The 27,902-nt window shown below is 33.2% G+C and overlaps 1 protein-coding gene across 9 annotated transcripts in view; it reads left to right on the top strand.

Moving 5' to 3' along the window:
• The first annotated feature begins 369 nt into the window (after window positions 1-369).
• arhgap42b (Rho GTPase activating protein 42b) overlaps window positions 370-27,902 on the top strand; it is a 214,857-nt gene continuing 187,324 nt past the window's right edge. For all 9 annotated transcript variants that reach the window (XM_073930058.1, XM_073930057.1, XM_073930056.1 and 6 more), the window contains exon 1: window positions 370-688. In XM_073930058.1, the coding sequence (XP_073786159.1) occupies window positions 535-688 (154 nt within the window). In that variant the 5' untranslated portion in view covers window positions 370-534. The remainder of the gene's footprint in view (window positions 689-27,902) is intronic.

The following is a 27,902-nucleotide window of genomic DNA, read 5'->3' as shown; positions in this document are numbered from 1 at the left end:
AACAGTGTATCTACTCTATTAAACACTAAATAAAAAACAAACAAACAAACAAACAAACAAATAAACAAACCAATAAATAAATAAATAAATAAATAAATAAATAAATAAATAAATACTTTTTTAACTTTAAATAAACAAAAACACGTTTCCAGTTGTCACATTAAGGGAATTTATTATCTAATATAGAAAATAAAAATTATGTTTATAACTTTATAAATTAAAATGCTAAACGTATAGTAAAATGCCTTACAGATTTACAGATGCCGGGGTGTTTTCTAATGCAGCCAGCAGGAGTCTCATGAACTCAGTTTGGCTCTGCAGACTGCAGAAGTTTGTCTGGATGAAAGTTCAGAGCGCGGAAGTGAAGACAGAAACTTTTCGCCTGAATCTCTGCAAGAGAGCAGCAACAAGTTCCCGCGTTCAGCTTTGGAAGAGGATGTCGAGGAAGATGAGTACGACGATGACACGGATCGGTCAGTGTCTTTGAGGAAACCGCAGTTCGTTGTTTTATGAAGCTTTAGTTCAGCTGGGATTATGGGGTTGCCGACGTTAGAGTTCAGTGACTCGTTTGTGGATAGTCCGGATTTTAGAGAAAGACTCAAATGTCATGAAATCGAGCTGGATCGAACCAACAAGTTCATCAAAGAGCTGATTAAAGATGGACACCAGCTGATCTGCGCGCTCAAGAGTGAGTACACGACACACCAATACACGGTGGCAGGCCGTTTTCACTTTTATTCATTCGCAAGATTTAAAAAAGATGCTAATCATCTTTGCTGAGAGGAAAACACAATCACAGGAGATGGTTCTAATGCACTTTAAAACCCAATGAGTTAAGGTAACTCAAACCATTTAAGTAAACCGATTGCAGCAGACCATTTAAATAAATAATTAAAAAAAATCCTAATATGTGAACTTAATCCATTTGAGTAGACGAAGCAATTTGAGCACAGTAAAACCCAATAAATAAAAAGCACCCAAACCAACTGAGTAGTGTAAAACCCAATAAGTTAAAGCAACCAATCAAACCATTTAAGTTAAAAAAAACTAATCTATATGAGTACTGTGAACTTACTCCATTTAAGTTGAAGTAATGAGGTATTTAATTAACTCATTACCTTCAACACTGAGTTCAAAACTCTTTTCAAATGAGTAGAATTACCTTTCAGTCAATTTTGAGTACTACACAACTACACTCAGTCATTACTTTTGATAAAGTTGACTGTTGGGTTTTACAGTGTGGTTCCCACCACAAACACCACAAAAACCATCAAAACCAGTATATTTTTTAAAAATTGTAAATGTATTTTTACTTGTCAATTATTGTTTGTTGTTTCTTCATACTATTTATTTCAAACAACGCAATTACTGTGGGGTTTTTTGTGGGGCGGGGGAATTTCAACTTAATTGTTTTATGTTGAATGGACTTAAATTTTTAAAAACTAACAACTAAACTTAATTCTTTCATGTTGACTTAACACAAATCGACATTGCGTGGAGTTTTTTTTTTTACAGTGCACTGCCTTTCAGATTCAACTCTTGACTAATTACATTTACAATTTCTTGCCTTTATTTTGTTCAAATGCTGGTAATTTGAATTAGCAAACGTTGTAGGCTAATTGTTGATAGGGCTGCACAATATGTGGTTTCAGTATCGTTATCGCAATGTGAATATTCACAATATCACATCAATTGCAATTATATGCAATGCTGAATCTGGATTATTATTTATCATTTGCAATTGTTTTTTGAGGCCTGTGACTGTGTAAGGGTTTTAAAAGTATTCAGGCATAAGATATTGTACCATTTGTAACTTTAAAAAATTTGTAACAATCAGTTTTATTAAATTGTTTATAAAATGAACACTATGCAGTATTATTTTACATTTGATTGCTCAGTTATTGTTCCTGAATACAGTTTGACTTGGAAAACCGTAAAACGCTGTTTATTTGAAATGTATCTTTTTCTTCATTGATTATATCTTTGCCTGTAGATTCTAGGTTGTATTTTATGTATTTTATGATATTTTATGCTGAAGCACTCCCCTACAGAATCATCCTAATCAATCTAAAATTGTAAATTCTTTCCAAATAGTTATTCAACACATAGTGAAATTGTATTCATATTGCAAAATATATCGCAGAATCAAAAAAAATTTGCAGGCATCTCTAGTTGATATCATGACCTTATATATTGTCAATGGCAACAGACAAGCCCTTTTATTCATTTACAGGAAATACATTTTCAATATTTCCAATCAGTCTTGATATGCAACAAAATGCATTTTTACCAGTTAAAATGCTACTTCTTACTATCATTCATTAAAACTTCAAATTTGCGTTTTGTTGGTTATGCAGTTTGGGAACTATAATGTTCAAATGTTTACTATTTTAATGCTTATCCGTGTAAATCATTGGTCTAACATGATCTCACAGAAATTCATAACTTTTTGGTTTATTGTCTAATTCTTATGAATTCACATGATCGCATTCGTACAATTTAGTATGATTTGTTGATCACCCAATGACGGTTGCGTTTAGGGGTGGGGTTGGATGCCACGCCTCCTTTTTAAAACCGTACATTTTGTACGACTGAACTTGCACAAATTTGTACGAATTAGCCACTACACAGACAGTTCGTAAAATGTTTTCTCATGAGAATCTTTGCATTGTTCACAGCCTTTTATGCTCGACTACATTTTTGACTGTTTGTGCCATCGACTGACTGAATGATATGTAGGTTAGTGTATGCTCCAGCAAGGAATTTTAATTTCTGTCAACTTTGCCATTGATTAAAGAATTAATAAGCTATGTAAATGCTAATAATGTTTAAGTTTTGTGGAAAAAAAGCAGTTTAATATATGGGATAAAGTACATCCAGGCGTTTGTTTTTTTGACTGTGCCGTCGACTGACTGAATGATATGTAGGTTAGTGTATGCTCCAGCAAGGAATTTTAATTTCTGTCAACTTTGCCATTGATTAAAGAATTAATAAACTATGTAAATGCTAATAATGTTTAAGTTTTGTGGAAAAAAAGCAGTTTAATATATGGGATAAAGTACATCCAGGCGGTTGTTTTTTTGCAGAATAAAGCCCTTCACTCTTATGCTGTGTTCAGATCAGACACGGAATGCACAAATAAATCGCGATATTCGCGCATAAATAGACGCGTGAACATTTGAGTTTACTCACTTCATTTACATGTCAAAATCTGCTTCATTTGCGTGTCAAATTCTCTTCAGAACAGACGCGGATTCACGTCATGGGCAGGGCTTCTGTCTGCCATGTGACTGTATCTTCGTTACTAAATGGCTAACATGGATTTTATTGAGAGAGTAACTGTGTTTATGTGCTTTAAGAAGGCTGAAAAACAGTGTTGATTTCATTTGGAGCAGTGTCTGAGTCCACTAGATACTTTCAGAGGTGCACTCAGATCTGTGAGTTTATAGGAACTTAACCTGGATGATGGAGGCTTTCAGCGGTGCTTCTGACTGAGCCGAGACCAGTTTGATGAACTGTTGTTGGTGTAGGCAGGAAGATTATCCCCCGGGACATCAGCAATAGGCGGTACGTCATAATCAAGCTCCTGATTGGTTAACGTGGTGTGAATTACCACTGAAGTTGAGATTTTCAAAATGCTCAGTTCGCCCCATGCCATTCACACGTATCGTCATTTGCGCAGTTCTTGCCATTCGCGCCTTGCCATTCGAGTGTATGGCACCGCAGGATGTCTATTCACGTCTTTGCATTGACTTAACATGTAAATCCCTCGCGCTTGACGCTTCTTTCTACAGCAATGTTACACTTCTTGTTGTGCTGCCGATAAGCCTGTTGTTCTTGAAATCAGCAATCATATTTTTTATAAGATATTAAAATACTAAGATTTTTGATGTTGCTAAAGAAATCAGTGAAAGTGGAAAAAAAATGAAAATTTGATTCTTCAGTGCCTATTTTTTATTCCGGTATCATATTATTTTGATGGTCGTATTTTATTGAATTTAAGTTACTTTGCATCTACATGATAACTAATACTCATTAGATTATAAGTAGGCTGTTAGGCTGGGGTGAGAGTTAGTGTAAGTTGACATACTTGCAAAGTTGCCTATAGTCAGGTAAATGTCTGTTGAAGGTGCTGTATCAGCAAATATAAAGCAGACAGTCTACTAATACTCAAATGACAAAACTAGCTCGCATGTAGTTGCAATGCAACTCTTAGTCAACAAAATGTGCAATAGGGACCATCAAAATAAAGCTTTACCTTTATTTGTGTTACCTAACTAATTAAGTTTATACTTCATAGGTCTATACATATGTTTTTTTATTGACAACCAACACTGTATTCAGCAGAAAATATTTTGTGGTTTTTTTTTTTTTTCCGTATTCAAAAAATCCACATGATAATATTTTAAGCTATCAACACAGCATGGAATTTAACTGGTTTTAAACACATCAAGCTAAAATGATTTAGTGTCACCTCACTGATCTTTCTCTGTTGTATCCAGTAATTAAATTCACAGGACGCTGTGACATTTTAATCATTTTAATGAGCTAAGCATAATATTTAGCTTTACACTTCTACTGTGTGTTGATCATTTTATTAAAAAAAAAATCTATGACTCTGTCACACTCAAGGACATTTTCATAAGCATGACAGGAAGACAATTAAATAATCTCATTAGAATTTAGCAGTTAATAAACAAATTATAGTGTTGACATCATTTCAAATGCTCATCCGTATTTAATATTGTTATCAATGTCAAAATGACCACACAATCGTTATTTTTATTTAATATTATTTTAATATAAATGTATGCTAAGTTGCAGCCTGGTTACTCACAAATATGTTCGGAAAACCTTATTGACTTAACATATGACGCATCATAACTCCGAAAATGAAAATCTTAGAAATGTGTGATCTTCCACATTTGAAGACACTAAGTAAAAGAAGTAAAAAGAAGTGTAAGTTGTACCCCTGGGATGCTAGACCACCCCAAACTTGTCTTTTGACTTACAATAGTGAAAAAACTCCTCTTCAAAAAACATAGAGACTTGGGGTGGGCTTATTTGAATCAGGCAACCAATTAGATTCTCAGAAACATTCTAAAGCTTAAATGCCACACCCTAGCAACCATTTAAATCACCCTAGCAACTGATACTATAGACTGCCATTATAAAGGTATTGATGTTAAACCAAATATTGATATTTGACCAAAAATATAAATGAGGCTTGCCATCTAATAACCCAGTGTACCCTAGCAACTGCCAGTTAGTAACCACTTAAAACAACCACCCAGCAAAGCCTTAGCAACTCCTTAGCGATTGCCTAGCAACCAGTTAGCAGGTGCTATGCTTCCTGCAAACTGTCTTTAGCCCCTTTCACACATACAGACCTTTCCGGAAAATTACCGGCAATTTTCCGGAAAGGTTGTATGTGTGAACAGGTCCTTTTTGAAAATACCGTTAAATTCGTTCTGGCTATTTTCCGGAAAGAGAAGTTGTAACATTACCGGTAATTTGCCAGAATGCAGGGCTGTGTGAATGCAGAAGGAAGATTGCCGGAAAGAGCGCGTTCACGTCTAGAACGAGCTGACGTGAGACGTCTGCTTTAACCAATCCGAAGAGTCAGACGCATTCACGTCTACGCGGTTTATGAGAATAAAAGCCTTTCAATATTTTACTAGACGCATTTAGCTGCTAGAAGTTTCAGTCAGTGGTTACAAGTTTTCAGATTTCGTCATATTATATTATTTTATGTTCAAGAGCGGAAAGAAACTCATGTAGGTTTGGAACCACTTGAGGGAGAGTAAATAAAGTATTTGGCTAAGCTGCATGTAATATAATGAGGGGCAGAACTACAATCCCATAAATCATTGCGAGTGACACTCTTCAGTTAAAAACAATGGAGAAGTATGAAATATTCATCCAATGATAATCAAGTTGATGTTGCTAAAGAAAGAACATTTACAGCATATAATTGTTGTATTGAATTAAATGTAAAATGTTTCATCAAATATTTAGTTCATATTATTTAAATACATTGCTTACTTAATTTTAAATACTTTTCTTTATATTAAGTCACAATTACCAAACATATTTTTTGTTAAATATATTATCTTTATGCTGTTTATATGTGCACGTTATATATAAGTCTATAGGTAAAAAGTGTTGTGAACTTCAATGAAAGTGTGATAATGAAAATGTGACCTAACTATAAAATGAGCCTTTTTTGTGCTGTTCAGGGTGGAGAGACAGAAAAGGAGAAGAGCGATTTTGAAATGTCAACATTTCTATTTCGGTTCATGTTTGAATAATTGTGTGATAGAATCTGTTCAGGGTTTATCTGAAGCTCTAAATGACAAATAGTTTACTGATGGAGGTCACAGATAGCAAGTGATGTGATTCCCACTGTAGTTTTTGGTATGTTAGCTGCTTACACTGATGGGTGTTTTTCTTGGGAAAATGAAGCAGGAAAGAATTTATTTTATTTTTATTTATTTTTTTATTCATTCATTCATTCATTTTCTTGTCGGCTTTGTCCCTTTATTAATTCGGGGTCGCCACAGCGGAATAAACCGCCAACTTATCCAGCAAGTTTTTACGCAGCGGATGCCCTTCTAGCCACAACCCACCTCTGGAGAAACATCCACACACACATTCACACACACACTCGTACACTATGGAAAATTTAGCCTACCTAATTCACCTGTACCGCATGTCTTTGGACTGTGGGGGAAACCGGAGCACCCGGAGGAAACCCACGTGATCGCAGGGAGAACATGCAAACTCCACACATAAATGCCAACTGAGCCGAGGCTCAAACCAGCGACCCAGCAACCTTCTTGCTGTGAGGCGACAGCACTACCTACTGCACCACTTGCTTTGCCTTTATTTTATTTTTTTTTATTTTATTTTATTTTATTTTATTTTTTTATTTTATTTTATTTTTATTTTTTTATTTACTATTTTTTATTTATTTATTTATTTTTTATTTTATTTTATTTCATTATTATTATTTTTATTTATTTATTTATTTATTTTATTTATTTGTTTATTTATTTTTTATACCCAAATTAAAAATAAATATTTCTAAGGTTTTTGGATGGTGTATTCCTGCTGTGCATGCATTTATGCATGTTCTTTCAGCTGGTATTTTGATGTAGCTGGTATCAGATGCATGATTGTACTGTGTGTGGAATTCTAGAGGATTGTTCGTAAATAACCTTCGAGCTCTGTCCCCCCTCCTCAAGGTTTCTGGATTATTTGATTTCTATGCCAAGGCCATGCAAATGCCTTTTTTTGTAGAATTGAGTTTTTTACCCAAAGATAATATTATTTGGTGCTCTGCTGACCTTCAGACATAGAAACAAAAGATAACTTGTTTTTACCGAATGCGACATTTGCTCGAGGATAACAATAGACAATGGGAGAACTGTTAAACTTAGTTAGAGAACAAAAACATATCACTCCAAAAATGGAAACTCTTTTATAATTCAGTAAGCCATGACATTTAAAGCTCATATTACTTTGTTTCTTTATCCAGTTCTGAAGTTCTTTGCTTCACTGTTAAAAAATATCTGTTAATTAACAGTTTCCATATTTTCCATTTATTTACGGTTGTGAATCGCTTTATGAGTGCTTAGTCTCTGCTCTGTTGACTTTTGATGTTGAAAATTCAACTCCACCGTTTAATTAAGTGACATTTTTTTGACATTTCAGTAGTTTAAAAAGAATATAAGAAATAATATATAGAGAAATAGTTCTGTAAAAGAAAAGAAAATGTACTGGCAGTTTATTAAAAAGTTTATGTACCACAAAATACACCAACTTAGACAATATATCACTTTTAACTTAATTATGTTAATAAAAGTATTTTTTTTTTTTAATTTTCAAGGCTAAAAGTTTGAAAGGAAGATCAAGGTCATGTAATAAAAGCATAAATAAATAAGGAAAAATTAAAAAATCTATCACAAGATATGGCAAACTGCTAATTTACGGATATTTTTACAGTCTATATTGCATTGTTTAGATTTAAACTGTCATAAAAATGGCTGATTTATAATATCAGTGGGTACATTTCACAAATCCAGTCTGAATAATTTATTCTCAAACCAGATTCATCTGATTCAGCTGAAGTGAATCAACAAGGACCATCTTCTGAAGCAATACGATCATCGTTAAGTCAGTGACATCGACTCAACAGCTGAATCAATTTTTCTAATGATTTATCTGAATGGGTTCTGTAAACTAGATTGGATGTTACAATATCTACAATATTTACTGTCTACAACTATCGATAATAACATTGATCATAAATATTGATAATACAATTTATAATAATTATGGATACTATCATATTTCTTTTAACAATGTGTCCTGAGCATCTAAAAACATTGAATGTTTTTTTTAGTCGTTCAAACTACTCGCACAACACAATTTCATCGGGGCAACTTAATTTTTTTGTTCAATCCACATAAATTTGTTAAAATTTTATCAATTTAATAAAACTTAATCAATTTGTGTTGTGTTTACTTTCCCGAACTCTTGCATTCAATCTGCCCAGTTGGTGGAATGAACTCCCTAACTGCATCAGAACGGCAGAGTCACTTGCTGTCCTCAAGTAACGACTAAAAACTCAACTATTTAGTCTCCACTTTCCTTCCTAATCTGCAATTGCCTCTCTGGTTCTACCGCTAACTGTATTACAAAAAATAAATAAATAAATTACTAATGTTTTGCTTCTTACACTTTACATACCTGAAACTTGGCTACAGCACTTAATAATTGTTGCTCTTATAGTTGTGTAAATTGCTTCCTTGTCCTCATTTGTAAGTCGCTTTGGATAAAAGCGTCTGCTAAATGACTAAATGTAAATGTAAATGGGACAACATGAATTAATTGTGTGGAACCCTGACAATATGTTAATCACGAATTACATTTTTGGATTTAATATTGTCTTTATTTTCTGTTTTACAAACCAGAAATAGTTCCAAACAAAGCTAGAGCAGATCATTAGTGCATTTTGGAGAAAAAAAATGTTACGTTTAATTGCTGATTGTAATTTGTTTGTGAGCCAATGATTCAGTGATTAATTTGTAAAGCTGCTTTTTTTTTTATTAACTTAATCGTTGACGTATTCAATGAATCACTCATTAAAACTACTGGGAACGGTGGCTCAGTGGTTAGCAAGAAGATCGCTGGTTCGAGCCCCGGCTGGGTCAGTTGACATTTCTGTGTGGAGTTTGCATGTTTTCCCCGAGTTCGCATGAGTGTCCTCGGGTGCTCCAGCTTTCCTCAAATCCAAAGACATGTGCTATAGATGAAATAAGCTAAATTGGCTGTAGTGTATGTGTGTGTATGCAATAGTAAATGGGTGTTTCCAGTACTGGATTGCGGTTGGAAGGGCATCCGCTGTGTAAAATATATATGCAGGATATGTTGGCCGTTCATTCCGCTGTGGTGACCTCTGATCAATATGGGAATAAGCTTAAGGAAAACAAATGAAAGACTGAATGATAGTTACTTCACTTAAAAAAAGTGAGTAAACCCATTGTAACTCGGAACTTAAATTTTATAATTATGCACATATATTTTCTTAACAATTTTAAGGCAACATGTTAACTCATTTTTTTAAAGTAAAGTCAACTAATCACTTTAAAAGCAAGTTTATTCACTTTTTTTTTAAATAGTCAACTAATCTCTTTTTAGATTGTAGTTCTCATAAATTCATGAATTCTGTTAAAAACAGCAAGGATTAAAGATGTTCAAGTGATGATATTATACAGTCACCGGCCATTTTATTAGGTACACCTTTCCAACTTCTAGTTAATGCAAATTTCTAATCAGCCAATGATAAAGGCAACAGTAACTCATTCGGATGGTAGGTTCAGAATTTGGCGTCAACAACATGAAAGCATGTATGCATCCTGCCTTGTATCAATGGTTTAGGCTGGTGGTGGTGTTGGTGGTTTAATGGTGTGCTGGATTTTTTTGGCACACTTCGGGCCCATTAGTGCCAATTGAGCATCGTGTCAATGCCACAGCCTACCTCGGTATTGTTGCTGATGACATCCATTCCTTTATGATCATCTTCTGATGAATACTTCCAGCAGGATAACACGCCATATCATGAAGCGCGAATCCTCTCAGACTGGTTTCTTGAACATGACAATGAGTTCACTGTACTCAGATGGCCTCCACAGTCACCAGAATTCAATCCAACAGAGCACCTTTGGGATGTGGAGATTCACATCGTAGATGTGCAGCCGACAAATCTGCAGCAACTGCGTGAGGCTATCATAGCAATATGGAGCAAAATCTCTTAGGAATATTTCTGGTACCTTGCTGAATTTATGCCACGAACGATTAAGGCAGTTCTGAAGGAAAAATAGGGTCCAACCAAGTACTTGTATGGTGTACCTAATAAAGTGGCCGGTGAGTATATATTTGTGTCTGTTCAGCTGTTAGTTAGATTCAGAAGGCTTGGAGAAGCACACACATCCCTTATGAGCTGATTCTTTTTGAATCTTAGACATGAATGGAAAAGAGCATTGAAGCTGTAATAAAAATCTGTCCTCAAATGAGGCAAAAATGGGAAAGTCGAATGAATTAAAAACAGCATGACGTGGAATAAATGAAGTGATCATTTTTAAATTTCAGGTGTGCCAATCCTTTCAAGTTGTTTGTAGATTACGACTGTGTATTATTTTCTTTCTCACTTATTACTGCCATGCGGTTAAATAAAAAAATAATGAAATAATAACATTTAATTTCAAAATCTCTGCAAATGACTAATTGCCCTAAAAGCTCCTCTGTATAGTGAAAGTGTGGCTTTAACTTTGCTTTTCCAGATGGAAACTATTAAAACTAGCCTTTTTATAGAATTCAAAGGTGCTTTTGAAATACTTCTCTCCAGTCAAATGAACTCAAATGAATAATACTGGGAATTTCAGACTGATGTGTCACCAGGCACCGGTGCAATTTTGTTCACTTCATTCAATGCTTCAGTGGGGTGTGTGTTTTGGAAAGGTCACACAATCCTGCGGTTCGTAGGGACTGTCAGTTAGAACCTGGGGTGGTAATTTTTGGTGCCTTTTTCTTAATGTAATGTAATACATTCGTTGCTGCTTTGCCATACTATTCTACCTTTGTTCCAGTGGCAGTGAAATAGTACTGTGTATTAACATACTACTCAGCCTCATTGTTTGTTAATGTTGATTTTGCCACATATATTTTAATTTAGTCCATAAAAATTATTTTACTTTCTCCTGCAAGCATAAACACACACTTTATTGTACTGATTTATTATACTCTATTTATCATAGACGTTAACACATGTTCTGTGTACGTTCTCAGAGGTTAAAACAAATAAATTCCTAATGGTAATTTATATTAAAGATTCATGGTATATACCTACATCAATACAGTTGAAGTCAGAATTTTTAGCCCCCCAGTTTTTTTTTCCTCGATTTCTGAGATTTTTTTCAACACATTTCTAAACATAATAGTTTTAATAACTCATTTCTAATAACTGATTTATTTTATCTTTGCCATGATGACAGTAAATAATATTTCACTAGATATTTTTAAGACACTTCTATACAGCTTAAAGTGACATTTAAAGGCATAACTAGGTTAATTAGGTTAACTAGGCAGGTTAGGGTAATTAGGCAAGTTATTGTATAATGATGGTTTGTTCTGTAGACTGTCAAAAAAAGATTTAGCTGAAAGGCGCTAACAATTTTGTCCTTAAAATGGTGTTTAAAAATCAATAACTGCTCTTATTCTGGCCAACATAAAACAAATAAGACTTTCTCCAGAAGAATATATATATATATATATATATATATATATATATATATATATATATATATATATATATATATATATATATATATATATATATATATATATATATATATATATAATGATATGTATAATGATATGTATAAGTTACTTTCTATGTACCTATTGTAACAACAACAATAACAATCAATTTGACATAATTACATGCAACTAAACCTAAACCTAACTCTGATCCTAACCCTTTAACCACAGTCAGACATACTGTAAATATATGTCTGACCCTAGTATATAAATATATGAGCGATATCAGCAATATCGGTTTATTGGCACTATTTAGAGGCATGCGTTGCTTTAGTGTTCCACCAATGACGATATACATCTGTACCCCACTGCTATGAGTGTAATATTGCTTTTATACAACAGTTTGACGGCACAATTGTGTACATAAAAAAGAAAATGAAACAAGAGTCCAAAAAACATTTTGTATAAGGAACTACTTTTTTCTGCCATTCATTCTCATCTGCAGCTGACGTCAGAACTGCAGAAACCGTTGCTACTTCACAAACATCACTTTAGAGCTTGTATTTGAATGATTCTCTTGCATAATGTCTAGAGTGAGGATGAAACAAGTGATTTTGCTCACATTTTAAGAGTACAGGGCTGAAATGCTATGAGTCTAGAGATATTTCCTAGTATAGTTTTGCTATTGGGATATCACAATAATTAACCCTGAAAAAGCCAAAGCAAAGCAAGCACTACCAGATTACTATAGAATAAATACAGCACTACAACATACAAAAGAGAAATTGACTTAGAAAGTCAATTACCTGTTTTATAATGATTTGATAAGCTATATGAAATTAAGAGTTTTTCTCCTCTAAGGGCTTATTATGCAGTCTTTGTTGCCGCCTTGTGGCGGAACGTCAACCCTCTTTGCGCTGCTCAGTATGACAGGCTTATGGAAACCAATCGCACTGAATCTCCAAAATTATAAATATTTAAAAATAGGCACTATCCTTACAAATAAACTGCGTTAAACAACTACACCCTCATCTAAAAAATCTTTAAAAGTACAGTATGTTATCCAACAGCTGCAATATTTACTGTAATGAGTTTACTAATCTGCTGTCACTCTATGCGGGCAGAGTAATACACAAGGGTGAGGAGGCTGTACGAGTGCTGCTGTTGCGGAATATCGCACAGCTATCAGCCAATCAGATTTGAGATCCAGACAGAACTGTTGTATAAATATAAATAGATGTTAATTAAAAACGTTTAATTATCTTTTTACTTCCTGGTTTGTTTACTTATTTATTGTGCAATCTAATACTTGATACAATGCTTAGTACATGTGCTATACAGTAGCTAACGTAAACACTACATTAAGCCACAATTGCGATTGCTATTTTTAGAAATGAGTCTCTAAACTTTGGTATAGGGACACATTATTATTATTATTATTATTATTATTGTTGTTGTTGTTGTTGTTGTTGTTGTTGTTGTTGTTATTCTCTTCATAATTGTGTTGAAAGTCAACTGCTAGTACATAATGTAAACATTATATCAGTGCATATGCGATTTTAACCGAGTCACTCACTGTTACGCAACACGATTTAAGATGACTGACAGACAAACAAAGCCAATTTAGCTGGACTTAAAAGTCTCTCCCGCTGCAATGGAAGTTTGAAATGAACCCACAACCCTTCTGCAAACATGATTAGTCCCATCCAATTTTGCAGCAGTGAGTCTGTCAGAGTAATTAAGGGGAGATCCAGCTGAAGAGACTACTTACCGCCCTAATGGGTTAGAGGTGCTGCCTGATCAAAAGGCCCTTTTGCCTTATGAACGTGATTAGTAATCTTCAGCTCTGAATAAGAAAGATGATGGGGTTGAGATTTCTGTCCAGGTTAAAAAATAATGATGTGTGTGTAACTGCTACACAATAACTCATCTGTGCTGAGTGAAACATTGGAGGCAGAATTCATAAGTAGCGTATAAGTTTTCAATTTTTTTTTAATTTTTTTTTCATGACTTGTATGTTAAAGCACACTTGATGTGCATCAAGCTATCAGCAGGTTGTGCACAGTGGTTGTGCACATAGTTGTCTGTGATCTGTGCAGGTTTAAATCCCACTGGTGAAATAGTATTTATAGTTCCTACTTTAGGGTATGTGCATGATGATGTACAGACACCATTTTATTTCTGAGTGTTTGATCAAAATTTGCATAAATATGTCAGTTTTGACAAAATAGTCGTTATTCACATGCAATAAGCTTTAAAAAAGTTTTGAGTGTTCATAAACTATGACATAAACACATTTACCTTATACATTACAACATGTGCACAAAAAAGTTATGACTTTGTAACAAATAAACATAGGATGGCATTAATGGATAAACCAGCAGACTTTTGTTTTATGTGATATTCCAGTTTTAGAGTATATGTTTGATCTATATCTTTGCATTGAAGCATTGTAGCTACAGGTAGTGTTGTCAGAATTTCACAGACGTATAGACTGAACACACTATAAATGATGTCACTGTTTACATAAAGTGATTTTTTTGAGGATTACACAGAGATGACAACAAAACAGTTTAGTTTCAGAGATAGTTTACCTGACAAATTTGTGTTTTTATCATTTACTCACCCTTCATTTGTTTAATGTCTGTTTGAGTTTATATATATATATATATATATATATATATATATATATATATATATATATATATATATATATATATATATATATGTGTATATATATATATATGTATATGTATATATATATATATATATGTATATGTGTATATATATATATATATATGTATATATATATATGTATATATGTATATATATATATATATATATATATATATATATATATATATATATATATATATGTATATATATATATATATGTATACATATATATATATATATATATATATATATATATATATGTATATATATATATATATATATGTATATATATATATATATATATATATATATATATATATATATATATATATATATATATATGTGTGTGTATATACATATACATATACATATACATACATACATACATACATACATACAAATACATATTTACATTTATTGTAAATTATATGTATGTATGTATGTATGTATGTATGTATGTATGTATGTATGTATATATATATATATATATATATATATATATATATATATATATATATATATATATATATATATATATATATATATATATATAGTCTATTACAGTCCACAGTATTTCTCTGTTGTCGTCGGTATTGTGATGGGTGCCAGGTGTCCCAGCGTTTACCCGGAGACTTTATGGAATAAAGAAAGGAGACAGAAACTATTTCGCTTTTCCTGTCGGCCTTTATGTGTTTCTGCCAAGTGCTATCGACTATATACATGCCAGTCAACAACAATGAGTAGGCCAAAGGAAAAGAAAAATACACTCAAACATCGGTCGCAAAATAAAATGTTACATCATTGAAATAAAAGAATGATACAGCGGTAGAGCAACCATCACACTTTTCCTCAAAGCTCGCTGAACTGAACTAAGCTCCCATACATGCGTGCTTACATCTTAAAGGTAAAACAACCACATGAATAGTCCTCTTAAAGGGGACATTTATACACAATGCATATCAAACATTAAACGAACACTACAATATCACAATAATTAACCTAGAAAAAAAACAGAGCAATCACTAACTTACCAGACTGCTGTTGTGTTTGTGGAAGTAACGAGGCTGAATCCAGCTTCTTATTCGCAGCTTTTTATTGACTCTATCCGGTCCACCTTAAAAACCGCAACACTTCCGTTTTTCAGCTTCTTATTCGCACTGAGGAAAACACACTAAGCAAGGGCTTATTATGCGGTCCTGGCACCATCTTGTGGATAGACAGCGTCAAATGTCTATGGCTGCCGACTAGCTGTCTCTCAGAAAATGTAAATATTTCAAAATAGGGAATATTCTTACAAATAATCTGCATGGTTGCAATCTAAACAACTATATTCTCGACAAAAAAAAGTCTCAAATGTACATTTTGTTGTCTAACAACAGTAATATGTGTCAAACTTTAGCATCTCTGCTTGTTGCTGGCTGTATGTGGGTGGAGTAATATAGTGGAGTGGAGTAATATGAAGGGTGAAGAGGCTTTTGATGATGTTATTGTCAAAATATCACATGGCTATCTAGCCAATCAGATTCAAGAACCAGACAGAACTGTTGTGTGTGTATATATGGTGGTGGTGGTGGTGTAATGTGGGGGATATTTCCTTGGCAAACTTTGGGCCTATTAGTACCAACTGAGCATCGTGTCAATGCCACAGCCTACTTGAGTATTGTTGCTGACCATGTCCATCCCTTTATGACCACAGTGTACCCATCTTCTGATGGCTTCCATGTCATTGATGGTTGCCATGTCATAAAGGGTAAATCATCTCAGACTGCTTTCTTGAACAAGACAATGAGTTCAAATGGCCTCAACAGTCACCAGACCTCAATCCAATAGAGAATCCAATAGATATGGGAAATACGGTGATAAAAAAACTTGCTCTTTTCAACATTATCTGGGAAATGTTTGAAGATGGAAAAAAAATATAGGAGGCCTAATAATTTTTACTTTACTTTTACAACTTTTAAGTCTAATTCATGTCTTTGGACGTTAACACAGCTAATGATAAGTGACATTTGTGCTTCCACTGCACTTGCAGAGCACAAACCCATAGTTTAGTGAATGTGAAAGCGTTTCTCTTCCTCTATCACTGCAATAGTAAGGTCTCTGTTTGGATTTCACTACTCTTCTGGGAGTGTTGTGTGTTTATGCGAGTAAGTGCAATGCTCCAGAGGCTTTGCCACAGGAAATGCGCTGTAAACAATGTTGTGCAGCCTTGTCCTTTCCTCCCACCGATAACTTTTCTCTCTGACAGCACTGTAAGTGTGTGTCTGTGTTTGTGCTGGAGTGTATCGGTAGGACTCTGAGAGGCCAATTAATCTGAACAAAGATTGAATTGCAGGGAGTTATTTACACAGTGGAAGGTTCGGATTCTTGAAGGCTCTACGAAACAAGTTACACAGTTTCCACTGTGTTTGAAAATGTGCTCCATCTATAACAATGTCAGCGTGAGTATAGCTCTGACCTTTACAGATTCACTCCTAGGAGCTTTTGCCTGATATGACCTGGAGTTCTTGTTCAGGGAAACACTTTTTTTATTGACTAACACATCATTTAACATCTCAAGTGTTGCTAAAATGAACATAGAAAGTGTCTGAAACAAAATGATATGATCAAAAAGTCATGACAACATACAGTTACGGTCACAATTATTAACCCTCCTGTAAATTTCTTTTTCAAAAATTTCCAAAACTTTTGTTTACAGAGCAAGGGATTTTCTTTACAGTATTTCCTATAATACTTGTCTCCACTGGAGAAAATCGTATTTGTTTTGTGTTGTTGTTTGCCTCAGAGCAAGAAGGTCGCTGGTTCTAACCTCACCTGGGTCAGTTGGCATTTCTGTGTGGAGTTTGCATGTTCTTCCGCGTGGGTTTCCTCCGGGTGCTCCAGTTTCCCTCACAAGACCAAAATCATGTGGTATAGGTGAATTGGGTAGGCTAAATTGTCCATATAGTGTATGTGTGTGAATGAGTGTTTTCCATTGATGGGTTGCGGCTGTAAGGGCATACAATGCATAAAACAAATGCTGGATTAGTTGGCGGTTCATTTTGCTGTGGTGACCTCAGGTTAATAAAGGGACTAAGCCGAAAAGAAAATGAATTAATGAATTATTATATTATATTATATTATATTATATTATATTATATTATATTATATTATATTATATTATATTATATTATATTATTATATCATATTCTATTATATTATATTATATTATATTATATTATATTATATTATTTTATATTATATTATATTATATTATTTTATATTATATTATATTATTATATTGTATCATATTCTATTCTATTATATTATTTTATATTATATTATATTATATTATATTAAATTATTATATCATATTCTATTATTTTATATTATTTCATATTATATTCTATTATTTTATATTCTATTATTTTATATTATATTATATTATATTATATTATATTATATTATATTATATTATATTATATTATATTATATTATATTATTATATTGTATCATATTCTATTCTATTATTTTATATTATATTATATTATATTATATTATATTATCATATTCTATTATATTATTTTATTTTATATTATATTATATTATATTATATTATATTATATTATATTATATTATATTATATTATTATATTATATCATATTCTATTCTATTATTTTATATTATATTATATTATTTTATATTATATTATATCATATCATATACTATCATATTATATTATATTATATTATATTACTTTTTGTCACGTTTTTACAGTGTACATAGCCAACTTTTACTTGATATGGGGAAATTAAATAATTTGTTTTGCTTTTCTATTCTATCTGTTATTCTTGACTTCAGCATAAAAGCTTAAATAGTTAAAGGTTTGAAAGTTTGCTTATGTTACTAAAATATAAAAGTATTTTTAAAAGATGCACGATGGCAAGCTGGGTCAGTGATTAGCACTGTTGCCTTACAGCAAGAAGGTTGTCGAGTCCCGGCTGGATCAGTTGGCATTTCTGTGTGGAGTTTGCATATTCTCCTTGTGTTCACATGGGTTTCCTCTGGGTGCTCCGGTTTCCCCCACAGTCCAAAGACATGCACTATGGGTGAATTGGATGAACTAAATTGGCCATAAATTGTGGATTAGTGTGTGTTTATGTGGATGCAAGAGTAAATGGGTGTTTCCCATTAGGGTTTTGGCTGGAAGGGCATCCCGGTGTAAAACATATGCCAGAATAGTTGGCGGTTCATTCCACTGTGGCAACCTCTGATAATAAATTAGAGACTAAGCTGAAGGAAAATAAATGATTAAATAAAAGATGCATCTTTCATGTATTTAAAAAATAGATATACATAATTCTGTTTAGAGCTCCTAGCAGCAGACAGAGAAAAACATGTCTATTTTACACCGTCAACAATGTATTTATGCAGTACATTGCTTGGAGAAATATATTTGAGAAAATGGTTCACAATACAAAAAAGATCTCTGGCTCACTGATTTGGCAACCTTGATCAAAGCACATTTTATCCTCTGAGGCTTCATATATATCTAAATTCAGCCTGTTTACATTTTTGCAGGCTGAATTTTTTTTCTAGTTTTATTGTGCATTATTCATCAGCGCATAAAAACACTGTCTTTGTAATATTTTATCAGAATGTAATTACGTGCTATGCCTTCTAAACAACTTTCCTTTCCAAATCACTTTTTGCTTTTACATAACTGCATTCTGGTATATCATTTTCACAATTTTTAATGATGAAAATCCTGGTTCTTTTTGAATATACAGTACAACACAGCTGGGAAATATCGTTTCTGTGTGTTATATACAGATACATAGTTAATTGCAGAATTAAAAACTTCCTTCTCAGTCCAAGCAAAATATTAACACAGATGAACGTCCTGTTTTAAGGCTACTTATAGTGTTATATATTAAAATCTCATGCTTGTGATACTGTATTATTTCTTTATGACCGTTTATAAGATTTTTTTATACAGTTTTACAGATTTCAATTAATGAAGCAGCAGTTGTCTAATGATTGAAACACTGAAACTGCTCTTTCTCAGTTCTCTGTTTCATTTAATGTGATACTGGATTAAGAAAACTGCATATACTGTACTCTATTGGGACTCTTGATTTCGATTGTTCTTTTATTTTGAAGTTGTGATGCTTTAATACATGCTCTGATATTGTGGCATTATCCAGCTATACTGTAAAAAGAGAACATTTGGCTTTTTAAATATAGTCTGCCCAATCACAGTGATGATTTAATGTAAAATATATACATTTTTATGAATTCTGAAAAATTTGACATGCTTATTTTTATTAATTTAAACCATAAAAAACATAGTTCAGGAAAAATAAATCTACAAAAATGTAAATAAACGGTTGTTTATATATATATATATATATATATATATATATATATATATATATATATATATATATATATATAAATAACAAAATAGGGGCGGTGGATTCAAGCCCTAAATAAAGTTTTGGTTGTTTTGCAAAAATTGTCACAATCTAATAATGATTTTTTTTCAATAGAATGAAGAGAAATGGTTGGAAAATATTGCCAAAGATCCTTATTTTGTATGTACACATATACGGTATTTGTATTGAATTAACAGCTAATACCACAGTAATAATCACAATTATTAAAGATCACAACAGCATCTTTACATAATTGAAAATGATAAAAAAACAAAAACCTTAATTCATGCATATTTATTTAAATAGTGTACAGGGCAGGGGTGCCCAAACTCGGTTTTAGAGGGCCGGTGTCCTGTAGATTTTAGTTCCAACTCTTAATTCAATTCACCTGAACTAAATAATCAAACTCTTTCTAAGTATACTAGAATATTCCAGGCAGGTGTGTTGAAGGAAGTTGGAGCTAAACTATGCAGGATACTGGCCGCCCATGACTAAGTTAGGGCACCCCTGGTATAAACATAGAGCGATTAACAAGAAGGTATAAGTTGGTTATTATACTAAAGTTATGTTTTTTGTTTGGTTGTTTTTTGTTTAAGTAGTCCTTGGCTAGCATTTAGTTTAGTTTATTTGTTAACAAGGTTAATGCACATTAATTAACATTACTGTAAAATGTGCACGGATTAGCCAAGAATGGCTATTTTTCATTTGCAGACCCTTAACAAAATGTTAAAATGTCACAACTAAAATATAAACCATTATGTAATTGACAAAACATAAAGCTAAACAAAACATAATGTAAAACAAAATACAACTACCACAAACAATTGAAGTCAGAATTTTTAGCCCTCCTGAATTATTACTCCTAATTTCCCTAATGTCTGTTTAACAGAAACCTAGTAGTATAGTTTTATTATTTCACTTCTAATAACTGATTTCTTTTATCTGTGCCATGATTACTGTACAGAATATTTTACTACGTATTTTTCATGATACTTGTATTTAGATTAAAGTGCAATTTAGAGGCTTAACTCGGTTAATTAGGCGAGTCATTGTATAACGATGGTTTGTTCTGGAGACAATCGAAAAAATATATTGGGGGAAAATAATATTAGAAGACTTTCTCTAAAAGAAAAAAGCATTAGGACATTCTGTGAAAATCTAATATGTCTAATAATTTTGACTTTAACTGTATATAAAATATACAAGTAACAAGGAGGGGAAAGAAAAACTATGGCAGCAGGAGACGACAACGTATCCAAGAACAAACAGTAAGAGTAGGTCTACTGTACAGCACTATTGTTTACATTACTGAGTTGCCAGTAACCAACTTTTAACATGACATTGAAACGGACAAAAAGTATGTCATCTTCTAATTGTTGGTGGGATGGAGTTCTATTCCCTATAGCAGCTTTCACTGACAATACAGACTGAATGACATCTTTTCAGAGGAATAACACAGTCTCCTCTTTCACTACCCCTAGTAGTTAGGTGAGCAGTTGTTCTCACATTCACAAACTCATTTAGCGGGGAAGTCATATTATGTATAGTCTTAAACAATAGACAGATATGGTGGAGAAAATAAGTGTTGAACAAGTCACCATTTTACTCAGAAAACATATTTCTAAAGTTGTCATTGACTTGAAATTTTCACCGGATGTTGGTAACAGCCACAGAAATCCATATATGCAAGGAAAACAAATCAAATTTGTTTACAAATTAAGTTATGTGTAGGAAAATGAAATGACACAGGGATAAAGGATTGAACACATGAAGAAAGGGAGGTGTAGAAAGGCAGTTATAGCCCAGACCGCAGCTGAAATCTCTCAGTAGTTCTTGAGCAACCTTCTGCCATACGTCATTGCACATTAATATTCGGATGATGAAGATGAAGGCAGGGTGGACATTTCAGCAAGACAGTAATCCTAAACACAGCCAAGGAAACTCTCAAATGCTTTCAGAGAAAGAAAATCAAGCTATAGAATGGCCCAGCCAATCACCTGATCCGAATCCAATAGAAAATACAAAATAAAGATCAGATTTGATAGACGAGACCCACAAAACCATTAACATTTTGACACTCTGATGCAGTCTGTGAAGAAATCACACCTGAGCAGTTCATGTGACTTCATTATCCGTATGAAAGGCATCTTTAAGCTGCCATCATTTAAAAAAATCCTTAGTATTAAATACATTTCAGTAGTTCAGTACTTTCTCCTTAAGTCATGTTAATTTTATTACACATAACACATTTTTCAGATTTTATTTAATTGTTTTTGTTTGTATTGTTTGGGTTTTTACCAAAGTCCTGGTTCAATTCCATGTCAACAGCTCCTTTAGAAATTTATTTCCAGGAAAAAACACGTCCAATACATAGTTTCCCGGCTGTATGTACATATTTAAACACATATCAGCATTATCTGCACACCTTGACTAACAATATCAGCCAATAGCCTTGCGTTCATCTTCCAGATCCAGTACACACGCCAAGAAGCTACCCACTACAGTATGATTGATCATTTATCCAGATGCATTCTGATCTGTAACCAAACCTCATTCAGCTAATGCATCTAACAAGGATCTTCAAATAATCCCTACAGACGTCGGTACGTGATCTGTTGTACTAAACGGAAGCGTTTCCCTTTGCTCAGCAGAAAAGGAGCAATTTGTACTAAACGATATGCTCTTTGCTGCTAATTGAAAGTGACTTCTTTGTTTGATGGAATTCGAATGAGATGCATTTGTTTGTTCTGCTAGACGGCTGTTTGGTTTTTGTTTATGCAATTTATTTCAGGCATTGTTTCGCTTTCTTTGTGACTAAAGCATCAAAGCAGATGCCGGGGAAAGCTGGTTTTGTCATTCTGTCTTTTCCTCAGCTTGCAGACGTGTCGTGATTACTGTCTGAGATGCATATGTCACATTGCTTTTGCTGTAAGAAGCTTGTTTGCATGACTTGTACAAGTCGGTCTAGAATAAATGAGTTTCTGAGACTGTTGAGCCACCGTGAACAGAGTTGTTGTGGCTGACAGATATATTTCGGAATAAGGTTGATCATGTCATGCTGTTTCTCAATTTCGCATGCTGTCCATCATAAATGGTATTCATAAAATAATTAGTGTGACTTACAATTGAAAGTATGTTAAAAAGTGTGTTTTAATTTATTAGGATGGCCATACACACACACTTTAACGGCTAATATTGGCTGGAACACATTCCGTTTAATGGGAATTTGATTAGAGATCAAATAAAAATGACAAAATAAAATTTACATATTTAAAATAACGATTAGATTTGCCATGTGAATAAAGGCTTTTAAAATTTTCCACATTTTTTGAGTGCCTTGAACTGATATCTGATGTTATAATAACATTTATATATATATATATATATATATATATATATTTATATTTATATATATATATATATATATATATATATATATATATATTTATATATATATATATATATATATATATTTATATATATATATTTATATATATATATATTTATATATATATATATATATATATATATATATTTATATATATATATATATATATTTATATATATATATATATATATATATATATATATATATATATATATATATATATATATTTATATATATATATATATATATATTTATATATATATATATATATATTTATATATATATATATATATATATATATATATATATATATATATATATATATATTTTACATATTATAATATACTTGACAATTGTCTTGTCGCCAACCAGGTTTTAGAAAAAACAAATAACTTGACTTCTAGTTGATCACTTTTGATTACGTGACTTCTAGTTGATTACGCTTATTTTACCAAAATTAAATATGATTATGTCTTGATTTTTAATTATTTAATTGTATAAAGGTGCTTTCACACCTGTGAATCGATTCAGTTGTTCTGAAACAGAGATTACAAATGTTACATTGTTGCTCTTTGCTCTTGGTGCGGTTCGCTTTCACACTGCAAAGTTTGTAATCGGACCAAAAGAGCTAAATCAAGTCACGTATGAGTAAACTCTCCTCACATTGGTCAGAGTGTCAGGGTTTATATTGCAGAGTCCCATTTAGCTGTCAGGAGAGGTTGTGGTTTGGTGGTGTTTGACAAGGTGCGCGCGACGTGTCTGAGGAGAGATGCGGTGGGGAGGGGTGAGAAGGGTGCGCGACATAGCCTATTTAAGGACCGGGAGGGAGACGCGGGATTACCGGGAGATTATCACTCGTTTGCGGGCATCCAGAGACTCGGGAAACTCCCCGCCCTACTCAGTATTCTCTTTTCATATATCTGTATGCCTATTACATATCCATAAAACACTGATATAACCGCGCTCGGATCGGATCGCTTTCTCACTGCAATCCATCCGCTCCAGAGTTCGTTTCAATCAAGCCGAGACCACCTCATTCAAGCGACCTCGGAGCGATTGATTTGGCGCGGATCCGAGAGCGATTGGTGGTTTCACATATGCCAAACGAACCACGCTAACTGGGCAAACGAGACAGGTTCCTAAACAAAAGTCTAGGTGTGAAAGCACCCTAAGACTCCCATGAATTTGGAGGACTGCATCCATACATGGAATGGCAAAGAAAGCCTTCTTGCAGGACTCCCAGAGTTCATCAAGATTCTTTGGATACATCTTCAATGCCTCCTTCTTCATCTTACCCCTAACATGCTCAATAACGTTCATATCTGGTGACTGGGCTGGCCAGTCCTTGAGCACCTTGACCTTCTTTGCTTTCAGGAACTTTGGTGTGGAGGCTGAAGTATGAGGAGGAGCGCTATCCTGCTGAAGGATTTGCCCTCTCCTGTGGTTATTAATGTAATTGGCAGCTCAAATGTTCGATGTTGCCATCCACTCTGCAGATGCCTCGCATGCCATCATACTGACTGTAACCCCAAACCATGATTTTTCCTAGCCTGACATGTTTTTTCCTTTAAATGATTTTACCAAACATGACTCGTTTCTGTGGAAATCTTGGGTCCATGCAGGTTCCAACAGATCTTATGCAGTATGTGTAATGATTGGGATGCAGTTCAACAGAAAATTCATTAAACAAACTACCTTCAGCGTCTTTTCCAAATGATCGACTACTGAATCAACACGACAAATGATCAAGTTATTATTTGTTGCGCTTACAACTGGGAATCACAAGACTTTTGTCAGGTAGTGTATTTGTGTATTGTGTATGGTTATTATTTATACTGTATGTAAATGCACACACATACATTATATGCATATACATGTAAATACGTACATAATTGCAAAATTCTGGGAATTTTCTTAGGCTGGAAACTTTCCGTTGGAAATAACAGGAATATATAGAAATTAATGGAAATGAACTGAATTTTGTAAATTGAAGGTTATTCAATTACAAGGTACTTGATTGTAATTTAGAAAAGTATATATTTTTAAAATTAATTCCTCCAAATTTATAAATAATTTAAATAAATTCTCATAAATTGCTGTAAAGTGTAAACATGGAATATTTCCAAAAATCCAGAGACGAAGTTCCTATGGAAATTTACTGGAAATGTTTTCACCTTTTTGCAACGCTATTACTTTGAGAATTAATAATTTTGATGTGTATAATTATTTTTTTTATTTAAAGACACTTAGACATCCACATGTATATACATATTTGCATGAATGTGTGTATTTATATACATAATATATACACAGTACTCACAAAATGATCAACTCAAACCTTTTTTTTATGCATAATTGTATTATTAGTCACGAATAATCATTAAACAGCACTAATTAGAGGAGTAAAAACTGTTAAAAACTACAAATATGGTGCATGTCGAAGATATCGTAAGTAATTAAACTAGCTTTAGATAAAGGTGCTTATATGGTTAATAGTTAATTTTATTATTTTATATGATTTTATTTGTTTGATAATATTGTATTTATTAATTTTCCTTCGGCTTAGTCCCTTATTTATGAGGGTCGCCACAGCAGAATGAACTGCCAACAATTCCAGCATATGTTTTACAAAACGGATGCCCTTCCAGACCCATTTCATTTACCTGTTCAATTATTTATTTATTTTGTTTCATTAGCATTAACACTGTGAATGTTTTAGAAAGACTTTTTTTTTTTGACTTTTTAAGCACGTCATCAACTAAGCAACAGAACTGTGTATTACTGATAAAGTAGTATTTCCCAAAGCTTGCTCTTTTGGTACACTGAAAACTACGTACATGTTTTCACAAAAAGATACATTTAGCCGCGTATGAGGAGGTAAATTGGGATGCATCATAAATCTTGTCTTGTTTGGTTGTTTATTTGCTTGGTTTCTGTCTTTAACCCTGTCTTTAGTGATACAACTGTCTCATAAGTTGGTAAAACGTAAGTCAGAATCTTATACAAGTGTTTGACTCTGTCTGTGTTTTTGTCAGTATGTTGACACATCACATCAGGTTGCCAGAAACATCTAATTAAGTCTCTGCTGGAAGTGCTGACAGGCTTTAGGTACTCCTTCACCCTTAGGCACAGAAAAATACAACCTTAAAACATTCATATCAGACATGTTACAACTAAGAATAACAAATAATAATAAGAATACACAAATGTGTTGAAAATTTTGAAATATTTGCAAAGTAATGTAAACACAATTGTAATAAACCATGGCTGTGATTGAAGAACTATTTGAAAACACTCAGTAAATATAAGGTAGTCACAAAGCATGATGTTAGCATAATCGCATTTATATTTTATAATATAAATAATATAATATAATATAATATAGATGTGATCCCCACATCTTCAATTTCTTTATTTAAATTTCTTTATTTCCAGTTTTTAAATGGATATTTCACCCTAAACAAACACTTGTACTAAAGAGTTTCTGTCCTTTGTTAAACACAGGAAAAATGTACAGTGTTTTGGTTGTCTTGACATCAATTGTATGTTTTTATACTTTACTACAGTGTATACTATGCCGACACAAGGGTAAGAACAGACAGTAACAAACTCAAACAACTATAACAATGTGTAAATCAAATAAAGACGAACCATATCACCAGGGCCAGACGGAATCTGCGGACGTTTTTGCTATTTCTGCGGAGAATTTAGATAAAAATCTGCAGATTTGTGCAGAATTATTTTGGGAGTATCCAGCAGAGTAGCATAACTAAAACCTTAATATATTAAATAAAAAGTAATAAATTACTGAATAAAAACGGAATGAATTCAGATTTACACATTTAATTAATTCTGCGCTCGCAGATTGCGTGTGGGCCAACATATCACCAATCAGGAATATCAAGCTATTAAAATACTAGCAAAGCATACACAGCAAGCTGAAATAATAAGAACCAATGCCAGACTAAACAGAAACCGAAGACTGACAATCTGCTGGACTGAAGGCCTTTTAAAGGACAGGTGGCATGTAGGGAATGGCCAGGACTGGGGCAGAGTTTTGAAGCAGAAACCAATCAGGAAGCAGCAGTAATGGAATTGGTTGCAGCAAGGACAAGCGAAACAGCCAATCAGACACTGGGTGGTAGACAAAAATGCGCAATGAGACACGAAAAAATTTATAAAATAAGCGAACATGTGCTGGCACATAACAATAATCCATCCACCTCACGGATGTGGCATATCCATTTTTTGAATGAGATTTTAAACCGAGGTCCTGACTCTCTGTGGTCATCCCATGGCACTTCTCATAAAGAGTAGGGGTGTCATCCCCATCATTCGAATTGGCTCTATCACTGTCTCCCCATTCCACCAATAGCAGGTGTGTGGTGAGCGCACTGGCACCATTGTCCTGTGACCGCCGTCCCATCATCCAAGTGGATGCTGCACACTAGTGGTGGTGTAGAGAGACCCCCTTCATTATTGTAAGGAGCTTAAATGCGCTATATACTGTAAATACACATTACATTACATATCAAGATGCTGATTAGATGATTATTGCACAGTTGTGCCTTAGGCTAACCAGCATCTATTTTATGTAT

This window comes from Danio rerio, chromosome 18 (genome assembly GCF_049306965.1).
Source record: "Danio rerio strain Tuebingen ecotype United States chromosome 18, GRCz12tu, whole genome shotgun sequence".
NCBI classification, from domain to species: Eukaryota; Metazoa; Chordata; class Actinopteri; order Cypriniformes; family Danionidae; genus Danio; species Danio rerio.
This window is presented reverse-complemented; position numbering and strand designations above follow the sequence as displayed.